At 42.0% G+C, this 15547-nt stretch overlaps 1 protein-coding gene across 1 annotated transcript; it reads right to left on the reverse strand.

The window, feature by feature from the left end:
• Positions 1-344: 344 nt before the first annotated feature.
• LOC122417798 (uncharacterized) lies at positions 345-12267 on the reverse strand. Its single transcript, XM_043431598.1, has 6 exons — positions 12257-12267; positions 5049-5151; positions 4262-4492; positions 3333-3602; positions 2765-2858; positions 345-2422 (listed from the first exon to the last, which is right to left on the reverse strand). Exons 1-6 carry the CDS (start codon positions 12265-12267, stop codon positions 1059-1061), a joined length of 2073 nt encoding a protein of 690 aa, XP_043287533.1. The 3' UTR covers positions 345-1058.
• Between the last annotated feature and the right edge of the window lie 3280 nt (positions 12268-15547).

Consider the following 15547-nt stretch of genomic DNA (forward strand, 5'->3'; position numbering starts at 1 on the left):
TATGTATGTGAGATATCAAAAGTACGAGAAAGAAGGACGAGAAAAAATATAAAATTGAGTAATGTGAAGACACTGTGAAAACAGAGACCCTGCCGGTATTGTGATGGCTCTCGGGTCTGTTTTATTAAACAGAGAGCGACGAATAGATTTTGGAAGAGACAAAAGTGAATGGAGGAATAGATGATACGAAAATACGAAACAAATAAATATTATGAATATAAAAAAATTGTGCTCATTTTTTATTCAACACGAAACAAAAATTCCCCTCCCCCAAATCCAAATAAATTAGTGAGCACACTCGTCGTGATTAGTGGTTTGAAATGAAAAAAATAAAAGGGGGAAAATCATTTGCAACTATGGATAGATTTATTTATAATACAAATACATTTTAACGCAGAAAAAAAATCGCATCGATTAATTTCTCATGTTCAATTTACACGCATTTATATATCTATATATGCATATATTTTTTTTCTTCACTATATTTTAGGGTCGAAGGAAAAAATCGTGGTCGTAGATATATAGTAACTCTTACATTTCAGTCAGATCAATAAAGTGCGATTTTGTAGGTTTCTCTTTTTTTTTCTCAACGATAAGTACAGTTTTGAGGGATCTCTAAAGACTCGGAGAATGGAGAATTGAGTCTTGTTTTCTCGTTCGTTTTTTTGGGGGGAACAAAAGCTCCCTGGATTGCGACGCATCACGACCGCCGGAATCGGACGCGTCGAGATCGTCGACGCAACGGAATTTTGAGCAGGAATTCGGTCTTTTCTCGCATCAGTGCACGTAATCGATATTGCGGTGATTTTCGAAGTTTTTTTCACTTTTTTGCATGCGTTGCCACTTTTGAGATTTTCACTGCACGTCCTGATTCGAAGATATTTGATTTTTTTATTTAAAAGTGAAGTGGCCGCTCGAGATGGAAAAATCGAACTGACTTTTGCCATTTTTCTGGGTAAAATGACGTCAGTTGAATCCCAATTAGTTGTTCGGTTGCGGAGAAAAAAATGCCGAAATTTTGAAGCGTCGATTCGCGTCATAACCTCAAATAATTGGGCTTAATGGTGGGGAACGAAAGTTTGAGTGTTTTGGGCACAATTACTGACCATATTATTGTTGTTCGAGGGATTGTTGTCTCCGGGGCTGCAGAGCATGCCGACGAGGGTGTAGTCGACGAAAGCGGGTAATTCGAGGTCGGAAACATCGCCGTAAGAGTTGATGTTGGTGCAGGGATTGGTGTTGGTTAAATTGGGCAATCTCGTGTCGAGAATTTCACAGGTGTATTGACAGCGCTCGTTGGCAGGATAAAAAAAAGTTTCGGGGCTGGTTCTTTGGGCTCCTACCCTCGAATCGTGGCCGTCGAAGAGCCTCTCACTGACGGAATTCCCGTTGTTCGAAGGATTGTGGGCCTCCGAATGAACGTAGTTGAGCCTGTCGTCGAGGATTCGATTCTGTTGCAAGATTTCGTGCTCGCTTATCGATTGAGCCATGTTAGCTTTCGTCGGTAAAGTAGGTTCGACCATGAGACGATGATAATCGTCGAAAGGCGTGAAAATCGAGTGATTAGGCTCGTTGATTAAGGTAGTTTGACTAGTTTTAGAAATTTTATCGTCACACGCCCCGTGGGACATGGACTTTTGCTGGTAAATCGAGGAATTATCGATCATCTTGCTCGGGGCAAGGTAACAATCGATCGATCTCCGGGAATCGATGCCAGCGCCCTCTTCTGGTTTAGAACACGCGTAGTTTTGGTAATCTTGCCGCTCGCTCGTATCGCTCCAGTAGGATTGATCGTTTTTTCGGGAATCATTCGCGTAAATTTTCTCGACTTGGGATCTCCCGTAGATCGCGTAATGCTCCTCGCTCGAATTGTTCTCCCTTCTCTCGTAATGATCGATTACAGTTTTGGAGGAATCGAAACTCGGAAAGTTAATTCGCTCATCCGCCGTCTGCGATTGGCTCGGATTGCTGCTGCTCGAGTCGTCGCTCAACAGCTGATTCCAGTACGACTGCTCGCCCCCTTTAACCTCGTATTTTATCGTGCCGCTCCCAAGGTCAAGCAAACTCGCCGGCGAACGGTCCACGCTCCCCGAACTCACCGGGAAATCCGCCCTCAGAGGCTGGTCCAACTGAAATATTTCTTCGGGCTGGAAAATGTCGCTCGGAAACGAAGGAAAATCCGGGTAAGAAGCCTCCTGGGCGACGTGCTGGTTCGGCAGACAATAACCGCTGCTCGTCGCCTGACTCTCGTGATTGTTCGGACTACCCTCGTGCATGTTTTCGTGCACCCAATAACCCTCGTTCGACGAACCTTGAGCGTTGTACAAAGTCGTTTGCTGCCCGTTCGATTGATTGTTGTAAGGAACTCCTGTCGCTCCAACTCCGCACACGCACTCGAAGGGAGAACACGAACAAGAATATCCTGCAACGAAAAATTAAATATTCAAATGTCCCTCACGATTCCATGGAATAAATTGGAATTAAAATTTTCAGAGTTTTTCAGCCAAAAATTACATCTTAATCTTGACTTCGAATGAGGCGAAAATTACATATTGACCAACTCAAAAATTTACTCAATTAATTTTTACATTCTTGACGTAAGAATTCCATTTTGACAGTGTAAACAATTTCGCTAGTCACGATGAAAAATCTCAAATTTTTCGTAGTCCTTCTAACTCTTCTCGCCCCCGCTCCTACGAGTGCGCGCTCTCAACGGCGGTGCCAGTGTTTTTTGTTGAGAAATTAAGTGAAACGATAGTTTTACCTTTGTCCGAGATTAACGGTGGTGGTTGAGCGCTTCTCGGAGGTGGCGCCAAGTTTTCGGAGTTCAGTCGCTTCGTGCCTCTCAAGGACAGGAGCTGGAAAAAGGGTTCCGAAAAAAATCATGGAAAGTTGCTACGTCGACATGATGAAAAATAATGTTCTGTGGAGAAAATCGACTCGAAAAAAACAACGCGTGGAATCCAGTGAGCAAGGTAAATGTTAAATTTATAATAAACGTTCGCGAATGTATTTAAAACAAACGATTTTTATCGCTGTTTTCGTTCGAGCTGGCCATTGATCGATAATGATTCTCGAGACCCGACTCGTTTTCGTTTGAAAATGCGATTTGAAATAAATTTCTATGGGTCGTTTCGTAGAGTTTTTGAGCCCGCCGATTTCCAGCTTCTTTCGAACGTTTTTTTTTTATCATTCCAAAATGGCAGTTACCCCAGTTGTGTGCTACAGTGCAAAGTGTTTTGAGTAAAAATTCGTTCGCGGTGGGCGCGTAGTGAGTGTAAAATCAAGTGCGAGTGATTCGAATCGAAGCTCGAAGAATTCGATTGCTGTACCTTAGTTCCAAGGGCAGCGTCTCGGGCGAGCAGAACAGCGAGTCCTCGAACTCGCCTGCCAGCTCCAGCGCTTCTCCTCGCTTCCGAGGTCGATTTTGCCTCCGGTCGGGGGTGATCGTGCTGCCCCTTGGCTTGGAAGAATATTGCGTGTTCCGTGTGTCTCCAAAAGTGTGTTACTGGATAACCGCAGTGACCACGACACGACAATATTTCTAAGCGACCCGAGCACTGCCTGTTTGGACAAGGTTTTCCTTGTTGCTTTTTCCTCGCCTGTAACGAACATCATTTTTTTCCTTTTATTGACGGATATTCAAATTGATGACGGATCCAATATGGCGGACGACTTTTTCAAGAATCGATCCAATTAGCTCGAAACTTGTTACTCGAGGGTTTTCGGGGTCGCTGATGACGAATCCGATGTCATTTTTTTAAAATTCAAAATGACGGATCCAATATGGCGGACGATTTTTTCAAAAATCGATCCAATTAGCCCGAAACTTGTTACTCGGGGGTTTTCGGGGTCGCTGATGACGAATCCGATGTCATTTTTCCAAAATTCAAAATGACGGATCCAATATGGCGGACGATTTTTTAAAAAATCGATCCAATTGGCCTGAAACTTTTGTTATGAATTTTCAATTTTGAAAATCTGCCATCGCTTTCGTCATCGGGGACCCCGAAAACTCCTTAATACAGAATGTGACGAAAAATGCGTCACTGTAAGAAAGTCGGGACTGCAAGGGTTAAATGATGATTTGGTCGAGAAGTAATAAAACAAAGTAATGTATGCGAAGTTTTAGTGGATTTAAAAGTGTTTTTTGCCATCGAAAAAAAATTCTGACGCGTAGGATCAAAATTGGGAATAAAAAATGTAAATTTTTTCAAAAAATCTCAAAATTATGGGAAAATAAGTTGAAAAAAGTGTTAACCTTGTCACAAATCGCTGGTCTGAGGTGTACCCTGCCACCGCCTGGTAGAACGCACCCTTGCGAACACACCAAGACTCCGAGACACGATTTTTTCAAAATACTGACATTGTGATTGTTCGTATTTCGCATCGCCCAGCCGGAAGCGTGTCTTCTCGCTTCCTCGCAATCGGGCCCGTACACTTTCCTCACGTGGCCGTCGGCCCATTCGGACCAGGAGTCGTACTCGGCGACCTTGGAATGAATTTTTTTACATTCGTTTTGACTTGAAAAATCAATCAAATTTCAACAACAAAAAACTATCAAATCATCGAAAATTATCATTTTTTTTGTTTATTTCGTTCGTTTCCGGTAAATGAGAACGAATCGTTGAAAAAATTCATTTTTTTTTACATATTCTTCAGTCTTTTTCTGGTTTTTTTTCGTTGGGCAACGAATAAATTGACGAAAATGACTGCTTTTTTCCTTTTTATACAGTTTTTTTTTTTTTTTTCATTTTTTTCGTTATAAACTAACAAACCGACGAAAAATTTGATTTTTTTTTCATGAAATTTCGGTATTTTTCTTGTTTTTCCATTTGGCAATGAGTGAATTCATGAAAATCTTTGTTTTTTTCTTTCTCTACGGGTTTTCCGTATTTTTTTGTCGACATTAAGCAAGTTGATGAAAAATTTGACTTTTTTTTCGTTTGCTCCGGTCCTTTTCTTCCAATTTCGTCGGAAAATGAATGAACCGATGAAAATTTTTCGTTTTTCCGTTTAATTCGATGAAAATTCACAACAATAATTACCCGTGGGACGCTCGAGTCGTTGATGTCCCATTCTTGGTGGGGGTGTTGCTGTTGCTGATTACCGGCAACAGTCGCTGACATCGTCGGCGAGCCAACTCGACTCCTGGAACCAAAAAAACCCCATGAGAACGCCGTGAAAGCGAAAAACCTTTTGTGGAATCGTGAAAATCGTCATTTTCAATAACGATCTTTAGTGTCGTTGATAACACGCGAATACGCCAAAAATAGGAACTCGTGGGCGAGAGAAACTGGTTCGCCGCTCCTTTTACCTATCAAATTCCAAATTTATCGATTCTAACTATTTTCTCAATTTTATCGATTTTACTCTTTTTTTCGAAAAACTTAGCATACGCATTCTCGACCACGCATTTGAACCGCGGCGGAGGTTTCACGCTCAAAATCAATTAGCTCATCGAGGAAGCTTTGTGACGATGAACATTTTTTTTTTCCAGTTTTCAATGTCAACGTCTCCAAAATGTTCCAAAACGTCGAAAAATCATATCTAGAAAAAATTTCCGGATGTGTGCGCGCGTGTGTGTGTGTGTTTGGCACTGCAAAATTAAAACGCTTATAACTCGGAAAATCTGACGAGCTTTTGAAATTTTCATAAAAAGACTGTCGACGCTCTAACTTTCGAAAATTTTAAGATTTATTAATAATTTTTTTTTTACAAATAGACTATCGTAGTAGGAAAGTTGGTATTGAATTTGAGGAATATCGGTCGAACGGTTTAAATTTTATGACATTTTGAATTTTACGAAAATACGAGTTTTTGAAAAAATCGTCTAACCGCCTGAATTTTTGGAAATTTTTTAAGCTATCGCGTATGAGTCTGTACTTCCTCTACACTTTCCAGTAAACTTGTCACGACGCTGAAGTTTCCAACGTTGGAGTCCAACGAAATGAACGAAAAAAAACGTTTGTAATTCATCAATTTTTTATTTCACGAATCGTTAGTGCAGCTTGAATGACTACGAATCGCAAATTTGGCAGGGAACAAAATAGGAGAATTACTGGAATTATTGGAGAGTTTTTTCGATCATTTCGTTGGACTCCAACGTTGGAAACTTCAGCGTCATAACTTGTCGGAATTATTTAATTTCAGTGTAAATAGAAAAACGGTGAAAATTGAAAGTTGCGAACTGTTTTTTCTGATGGCTCGTCATTTAGTTTTTTTTTTTTTTAATGAATTTAAACAAAGAGATAAATTAAAGTTCGTAAAAGAAGGCAGAGAAAATACATTATTTTCTTGTATACAAAAAAAATGGTGGAAATAAAAATTTGCAAATAACTTCCTCAGGATGGTCAAGATGCACGATGCTCGAAGCTTCCTCTACGAGGAAGTAAAAATGAAAAATAGAGTAAGCTCCATCGTGCATCTTGAGCATCTTGAGGAAGCAATTTGCAAATTTTAATTTACAGCATATATTTTGTTTTTGGTTTTTTTCAACGAAGTACCGTTTGAAAAGTGGTGAAGTGGTCGAAACTCGATCGAAGAAATTTGTCGTACCAGAGTTTTAACGATCGAGGACGAATTCCGGCGAATTAAGAAGGTAATTAAGGAGGAACAGCGGAGTTTCAATTTTTTTTCGCTCCATCGTGACGCCGTCGTAAATAATTTGTGTGTATAAAATCGAAACTCACTCGAGACGAAATGAACTCTTTATTGAATTTTCGACTCGAGTCGTTTTGGAACTCGATTGAAAATGGATGAAACTCCAATAAATCGATCGATCACACGTTTTTTTCTGGATTCGATAAAAAAAAAAGAAAAAGAGGCAAAAACACGTCTCAATTGATTCCATCGATAACCGAGTTTTGTTTTCACTCCGATTTGTCATTGTTTTTCGGGCTTTTCGTCCTCTCTCGCTCCCTCTGCCCGGGTCACAGTCCCCCTGGGGAATCCTCGATTCTCTTGGCGAGAGAAAAGTTCGTAGGAATTCCAGGAAGCCGCGGGAACTGCACACGCGCTCTTGTCAGCCCACCCACGGCCACCCATAACTATAATGCTCGAGAAGAGAGAACGTGTCACTCGTGCCGTTCTCTCTCCGCTCTCCGGGTCTCCTCCTTTTTTCCCTCTCCCCGTCTCTCTTTTTCTCTCTCTCAAGTATTCGTGTATCCCGCGGGCTTTTTCGTACGAAACGAAACGAACGGTGCGAGAATCTCGCAACCATAAATCGGGATTTTATCTCCTGCTGTCGTCTCACCTTCACCTCTCATTCTCTCCCGCGCAACGTTGCGCAATTTCGAATTAGATTTTTTTCACCTTTTTCTTTCGCACAGCTTCCAATTTTTTCTTTTCTTCCTCCCCCCCGGCCTTTCTATCGTTTTTTCAACATTTTTTCAACACTTTTACGATTTTTTGTCCCCCTCTTTCATTGGCGTCTCATTTCCTATCGAATTTTTGACAAAGTTCACGTTTTCGTCCGTAATGAACGTAAAAATTTCTGGTTTTTGAGTTTTTCGCCGATTTTCGAGGCTCTTTTTAATTTTTCTTCCCCTCCCGAGTTTCGCTTTTCCAGCAGGTTTTCGATTTAATTATTTTTCCTATTTGTTTCGTCGATTTCTCGACCGTTGAGGTTGAAAAAAAATCATTTCGTCGGACTTTTGGCTGACTTTTCATCAGCAAATAATAAACTCGTTGCTTTCTCTCTTCATCAAATTCTCAGCCGATTTCCCTTCGGTTTTTCCATTTCGATAAATCAAACACCCCGCGATTTCCTCTTTCCTCGATTCATCTTCTTCCCCTCTTTTCTCAATTTGCCGCGCGACGACCCTCGATCGTAGTACAGACGCACGGACACGAGCGCGGCTTGTTAGGCCCATCAGATACCGATTTGTCTACGAATTAGTCGAGGCTTCTCAACACGCTGAGTTTTAGCCCGTTTTTTCGTCCGGTCCGCGGACGCGACGCGTCTCAATCAGCGGTTCCTCGCGACACTTTATCTTCTCGCCTCTCGCAACAATCTCGCTCACTCCGAGGATTGGTGCTCAATTGAATGAAATTGTAATGAAAATTTGATCGGAAGCCAGATTCCAAAAAACGACAATTGTTCTTCAATTTAAAAATTATAAAGACTATGAGAACTTGAAAAAGGTTTTTTAACATTTTCCCTCGTTGAAAACGTACGGAGAGATATTTGATGCGAAAAAAATTCGATCGGAGCCGAAAAATAAAAAAATTGAAATATAAAAATGGATTTTGTTTTGAGCTCGAGGTCGATCGAAGATGATTTTTAAAAAATTCAACTCGCCGAATATTTGATAAATTCCTTCGAGTTTAAGGAGCCCCTAAAGCTTCCATTTCTCAAGCGTTATCACTGAAAAAAATAATAAGAAATGGGAATAAAACTGCGACGTTACGTAGCCGCGAGCGGGAGCGAGTCATTGACCACGAAATTTTGATGGCGACGAGAATCTCCCACGCGTTCATCACTCCGGGAATTTTGAGCGTTTCACGGCACCGCGGCTCGATTAATCGAGAAGCGAATGTCGAGGAGTTTTGGAATATCGGCGAAACCCTTTGAGATCGAAAGCCATTAGTCGCTCCATTTCCGAACTTGAATAATTGTGCAAAAATCTGCGTCGATGATTTTCCGAATTTTTCTTCTCCCGAGATTTTTTCGTGCGCTTTCCACTCCGTTTATCACCGACTTTTCGACCTCGGAATCCGCCGACTTTTGAGGATTAAAAAGCCTAAAAAATCCTCTCCTCTCTCCGCCGATTCAAACTTCCATTTGAACCCGATGAAAAAATATTCGCTCCCGAGACTTCGAGGGCGTTGACGAGCCACGAGCAGCCACATTTCAACAGCGTTTTATCGAAAGATCCACCATAAAATCCCGACGTTTACGATCGATCCGACTGGACACCTACTCTGCCTTCTCAAATCTCTCTCTCCGTCCGCCCTCTTTCACTTCGCCGAGCAAAAACAATACCGAATTCATACTTTCCTGTCGATTTAAAATTTTCCTCGTTTCCTCTCTCGCTCGAGGCCCTTTTTCCGAAATATAAAAAACCGCATTCCCCCAAAGTTCGTGCAAACTCAAATCAGGAATCTCGGTCGAGTGTCCCGACGCTTCCCTGGCCAACACTTCCCATCGAGCAGCCCATTTCTCAGAGTATTTTCCCGCCCCCGGCGCGAGCACTTTCGATTTTCCAACGAAAAAACCCAAAAGCTCCATTTTTACGAGAAACTTTTTACACTCGAATGCGAGCGCGGCGGGAACGCGGTGAAACGCCCTTAACTGTGAGAGCTCTATAAATCCGCGTGTTAAAGTTCGCACGAATGTGCATGGATGAATGTGAAAAGGGGCAGGGGATGAGGACGCGCGAGGCGAGAAGTCAGCTCGAGGTGAATGATTGCCCGGATCGGTGATAAAGTCATCGCCTTTAGCACCGCGTAAGATGATACATCGGGCGGTGATCCGGCAACAAGATTGTGTAGATGCGGTAGAGAAAGTGAGCAAGCGAGGGAGAGAGAATAAGTATAAATGTACCGAGGATAAACGTTTGAGGCAAGCTATTCGGAAAATGTTCGATCTCGTCGTTAGATTAGTGCCTCGTTTCGATAAAAATGGGAATTCGATTGAGAATTTGGATTTTCGAAATTCTGAGTCTCCGCAAGAAGATCGTATTTTTAGGAAGGCATAAAAACTGGCATTTCGGGTATAATTTTCATTGATTTTTCTTTAAAAATGTGCGGCGAGTCGCACTCTTCGTTGATGCTGGGGAATAAAAAGTTTGGGAATTTCGTTAAGATTTTATCTCCGGATTTTGCGAAGCACGATTGATTTTTAATCGGAAAACGAATTCTGCGCTCGAATTTTCATCTGAATTACAGACAATTAGGAAACATCAATAATTCCGTGTTCGAGGTGATTTTTCCCCCTTTTTCATTCGAGTACGAGAAAAATGGGCAGTTTATTCCTGCCGATATTATCGCGAGCTTGTGCCGAAACGGCGATTCGCGCTTGTAACGCGAGTCCTGCTGGACGAAGAGAATCCGCTCGGGGAATTAGTCTCGCGTTCGATTATTTGCCTACTTTGAAAACGTTTGTTTTAGTTTTTTATTTTTCGCCATGATTTTGCGAGAATCGAGCGAGACCAAACGGTTCTTTCGTCCCGATTCGCCGTCGAGGAGAACCAAATTTGGCGGAGTACGCGTCAGTTCGGACGGCAGGAGAAAAAGAATGGATGGTAGCAGCACCAATGATAATAATAATGGTAATAACGAAGGAGAGAAAAAACGGCGAATCGCGAGAAAACACGTGGGCAGAATTCGATACGAAATGCGCTAAATTGCGTGGTTTACACTCCTGAATTATTCGAACGTGTTCGCCAGACAAGAACAATATTCTTTGGGCCTAAATTCACCTCGTTTTTAATATAAACACAACGATACCGTTATTCGCCTTCGAGCGAAGGGGAATCACAAGATTTTTCAAATGTCGAACCTCATTTTGGGATTCTTGATGGATAAAATAATTGAGAAACGAGATGAAATTGACTGGGGTCGACTGACGAGGGGGATTTGTGGTCCATGAACTAAAAAATCCGAAAAATTAGTGCTCCATTCGAAGACGGAAATTTGAATGTTTATGACGCTGAAGTTTCCAACGTTGGAATCCAACGAAATGATCGAAAAAAACTCTCCAATAATTCCAGTAATTCTCCTATTTTGTTCCCTGCCAAATTTGCGATTCGTAGTTTTGCAAGCTGCACCAACGATTCGTGAAATAAAAAATTGGTGAATTAAAAACGTTTTTTTCGTTCATTTCGTTGAACTCCAACGTTGGAAACTTCAGCGTCGTGAATGTTTCACGATTCATTAGATATATTTAAAATAAAGTTGTACGTTAAAACGTGAAATTTATTATAAATAGAAAATGATTGAAATTCGATCGATTCCATTTTGCTCCACAAATTCGATCGGTGTTGAGGAAAGTTGCTTTTTACCAAATTTTCAAAAAAAATCATTCGAAATTCTAAATTCGCCGCATGAGAAAACGAAAAGTTGAATTTCTTTCGGCCCCCGGATATTCGGTCGATCAGAAAAAAACGATTTCTTTCCACAATTATTCGAATAAAATAATTCCCATTATTCACCCACCAACAATTAGCGAATTGACTAATCCCAGGAATGATTTTACGCGAATATTTATGTCCCCGAAATTGGGGAGCGTGCGAGCCGAGAAAAGGGTCGTTTCACGACCTTTGAGATCGCTGATAAAAGGTTGGATCGTTTTACGGCACGGGCAACGTTTGTTTGATCTGTCGAGAGGCGCGAGCCGTCGACGCCTTGATCAACGACGAGTCCTTTACGCATATTTTTCCCTTTCTTTTTTCCTCTTTAATCGCTGATTCATTCGAGACGCAAGAAAAAATACGAGATGAATAAAGATCCCGCGAATATTTGAGCTCTCGTCGGACCCACGTTTTTCGAGGTTCCATCATCGAAAAACGAAAGAGAAAAAAAACAAAAAAAAACGTCCAAAAACCTTTATTTTTCGTAGTCGAAAGGATTTTCTCGCGACAAAATTCGCTTTTCGTTTTGGTGAAATTTCTATCGAATTCAGTGGAAACCCGAGCTAAGCTTTTCTCCAGAATTGAATTGATCGAAAGAAAAGAATTTCTTGTCGAAAATTCAAACTTTCACTTTTCAACAAAAGTGCTAATTCCAGGCCGATTTTCCTCCCGTGAGAAACCACCCTTTTCTACGATTTTCCTCTGCTCGCCCCCCTTCCCTGACGCTCCCCGTTTTACGAGACCCTTCGAGCCTCGACCAATGGGAACGGGATCGCGACGCCCACGAGCCAATCGCCCAGTCGCAGAACGCCCACTGATTAGAGGCAGCGAGGATAGAGACGAGGGAAAGGGATCGAAAAAACGCAGTTTTTGTGAAATCGAATGAAAGCGAAAGGTACACTAAAATTCTTAAAATTACTGAGACCCTCTCAGGAAGAAAATCTCTAAATTTTCGGGGGGGGGAAAAACAAATAAAAAAACACTCGGTACAACTCAAATTTTGCTCCAAAATTATGGTTTCGAATTTTCGGAAAATTTTTCAAAATTCCCAGTCGATATTTGCGCGGAAGCAACAATCTTTCGTGCTTTCTCGAGAGTTTTATGAAAAATGACGATTTTCGATGACGAATCGGAGTGTTTATTGTTGAAATGATGGATAAAAATCGAAAGCGAATACTTACAGTACAACCATAGTCGATGTTCCTTGAAAAATCGTGGCTGTCAGAATGTTCAGTGGAGAGTTTAAGGAGGAATTCCAGAGGGAGGAGGAGCTCGACGAAAGCGGAGTCTCCGTTGGTGCGGATTAAAAATCGTGAACGATTTTCATGAGTGAACAGTCGGTGCACTTAAAACGAAAAAACTCCATTTCAATGAGCGATAAAAACAACGAGGCGAAGAAGCACTGTTGAGGCTCGTGGGAATGTCGACGAGAAAAAGCGAGCGACGAAAAAAAGCGAGCGACGAAAAATGGTTGTTTAAAAAAGCACAAAATTTGGAGGGCTTTTGGCCGCTGTTTTGGTTGCTTTACCGCCACTTTTAAATCGTCCGAACTTGGAAAACCGTTTGATCGCGGAGCACTTAATCGTGGGCGACTCGAAGGTGCTCACGACTCGGAGTTGAGCCGAGGACTGATCGAGAGTCGAGGATTTCGTCGAGGGCAAGGCAGGGCCACGTTGCTCCGCGGTCGAAATTCTCTCCTGCGTTATCTCGGGCCCGGTTCGAGGCAAGCGCTTCAGGATCCGCCTCGGGGAGGGGCCAGGATCGGCCAATCGCGAGCCTCCGCGATCTCCGGCTCCGCGGCCCGCGAGGGGGTGAGTGGAGAAAAAGTAACCCTCTCCGACGATTCGCAATTTTTTCTACACGTTTTTTTCGAGTTTCGAGGACTTTTGTGCGATCGGGGGTTTCGAGGGTGTTTCAGGGGTTGGAAAACGTCGGTTCACTTGTTTTTGGGCTCGCGGTTGCTCGTCGACGAACAAATGCTGCTTTAGATATCTTCCTAAGGGTTTTATTATTTTTCAGGCTTTTTCGGAACGGGAAACCACCCCCGAGGTCTCTTCAGGCTTTTCTTAGATTTTTTCGATCCCTCCAAAATCTTATTTCCCCTTGGTTTGATCTCGTGAACACTTATTTTTGAGTATTTACGATATTTTGAGTTTGGAGCACTTTTTCGATGTTTTTGACTCGAGGTTCGAGGAGGGAGGGTGTTTGGGGGTTGAAAAATGTTCAGAGGTCAGTTGGCTGCGACTTTGGGATGGACATTCAGGCGACGAAGACTCGCAAGATCTCAATTTTTGTTATTAAATCAACTAAGAATATTCGCAGCTGCTTTTTGCTCGTTTAGCATCCCTTAAGGTTCTCGATCGTGTGTGGATTTTCATCCTCCCTCGAGGAACCTTTTCCCCCTTCCATTTCGAGTTTCCACGTATCTCTTGTTTTTTAATCTCTTTCTTTTTATCTTTTTTTCTCTCTCTCTTGCTCTCTCTCTCTCTATCGCGTTTCCCTCCCTTGAATCGAGCGAGGTACCCGCATCCGAAGAGACAACGGCCCGTTACGCCTCGATCGAACATGGAACACAAGCCACGACGAGACCAAACTCATACACGCACATGCTCACCTACAAACACGCGTACTATCCAGCAAAACGCGAAAATCTTCGTTTCCTCAAACGAGAACGGTGAACGACGCAATTTGAGAAAATTCAACGGCCTTAATAACGTTAGAAATCCCGAATAGTCGTCGCATCCGTTATTATCAAACTGTCGCACTTTTCTCCAGGCAAATAAGAATTTTTCACAATTTTTCATCATATTTTCACTCAATTTTCCGTTTAGACATCAAGTTTTACAGCCACCTTAAAAGATTCTTGAAATATTTTGATTTCTCATGATCAATGATCGTGTTCATCGACCCCCTTAATCGATTGCGAGACGAGCGTTCATTTGAAACCCCCTTAAGTGGGCATATCGGTGCGAAAAATTCGAAACCCCCTTAAGGGGGAATATCGGTGTGACCAGAAAAGAGCTTGGGCCCAAAGGAGCTTCTACATGGTCCAGGGACAGCCGATTAATCGGTAAGAACTTGTTTTATATTAATATTTAAGTTACATCATTCAATTTTATCCTATCGAAACTCGAAACGCGTTTTTCTTGAAAGCACGTTTTTTGACCTGACTATGTCAGGCATGACTATGTCAAATTTCGTCCACTCGACTTCGATCAAGAAGGATTCTCTTCAGAAAATTTATCGCTATCGTCGCCTCGTACAGTTTTTTTTTAAATTCATTACTTTTTCATTAACAATTTACTGCAAAAATTTTGTGTAAAATTCGATTTTTCTCAATGGGCGCCATGTTTTTTCTAATCAAAATTTTCAAATTTTCTGCAATGCTGCGATAGCTGTACTGTTATAATTTAAAGTCTTTTTTTGACACCGCCATTTTGCGAGCGCTCCTCTGCTTAATAAAATGTATTAAGAGTTAAAAAAAAATTCCTCGTATACTTGATAACTTCAACAAATTAATACACAACATTTTAAATAATTTGATCGAGCCGCTTTTTCCGAAAAAATTCCGAGAAAGTACCTCATTTTCCAGCCCGTCACACTGACACTCCCCCTTAATAGGAGCCCAGAACTGTAGGACCAAAATTTCTAATGATCGTGAAAAAATGTGAAAATTCACATGTTTTGCTCAAAATAATTCCGTGTTTTGCAAACAATAATTATTGGCCCCTGAGCGATCGGCAGCGATTAGACTGACGGTAAAAAAATGCTGAAAGATGCCTTAAAGACAAAAGGTTTGAGTGACCGTTTCATGCATGTGCGATTCGAGAATGATCGTTTAAAAGCTGGCACGTGTGAGCACCCCTCTTCATTTGAATTCTTCATTCCCTGGACGTGTCTCGAGCCATTTCCTACCACGTGACAATTGCAGGTGTTTGGGAGCACGAATCGAGATAAAGGGTTGTCATAATAGAAAAAAAAAAATGACGTTACGAATGAATTTGCAAGGAAAAACAATGGCGAAAATGATTCGACAAAAGAAAGACGAGGCGGGCTCCTTAATTGTTGAATTTTCCAGTTAATTTTCGAAATGTCAAATATTTGTGTAAGGTCTCGTAAAATCGAAGTTCTCAGGAGCTTTCAAAAAGAGGAAAACACCAGAGGATTAGATGGGGAAGGGGCGAGCAGCGGGGTGTTACACAGGAGAAAGTTCGAGAATGGTTAAACGCTCTCTGATGTTTCCTATCGCGAGTTCTTGCTCACTTTATCTCCCCCCCCCCCCCCCTCCCCTCCCCTCGTCGCTCGCTTCCTCGCAATTTCTGTCTCTCTCACTCCTGAAATGTCACCCCCTTGCTCTACCCCCCGTTAAACAGGCTCGAAGTACGAAGTGTATGTACGAAGGGAGATGGAGTTCCGGAGAGAGGCTGTTTAAACAGAGAGAGAGAAGGAGGGTGGGCAATCAGGAGTGTTTG

Source organism: Venturia canescens, chromosome 11 (genome assembly GCF_019457755.1).
Source record: "Venturia canescens isolate UGA chromosome 11, ASM1945775v1, whole genome shotgun sequence".
NCBI lineage: Eukaryota > Metazoa > Arthropoda > Insecta > Hymenoptera > Ichneumonidae > Venturia > Venturia canescens.

Coding starts and splice junctions, on each gene's coding strand:
- LOC122417798 (XM_043431598.1), bottom strand. Junction 4,493..5,048: donor ACGACTCGAGCGTCCCACGG/GTAATTATTGTT, acceptor ATTCATTCCAAG/GTCGCCGAGTACGACTCCTG. Junction 2,859..3,332: donor ACGCTGCCCTTGGAACTAAG/GTACAGCAATCG, acceptor CCCTTTTTCCAG/CTCCTGTCCTTGAGAGGCAC.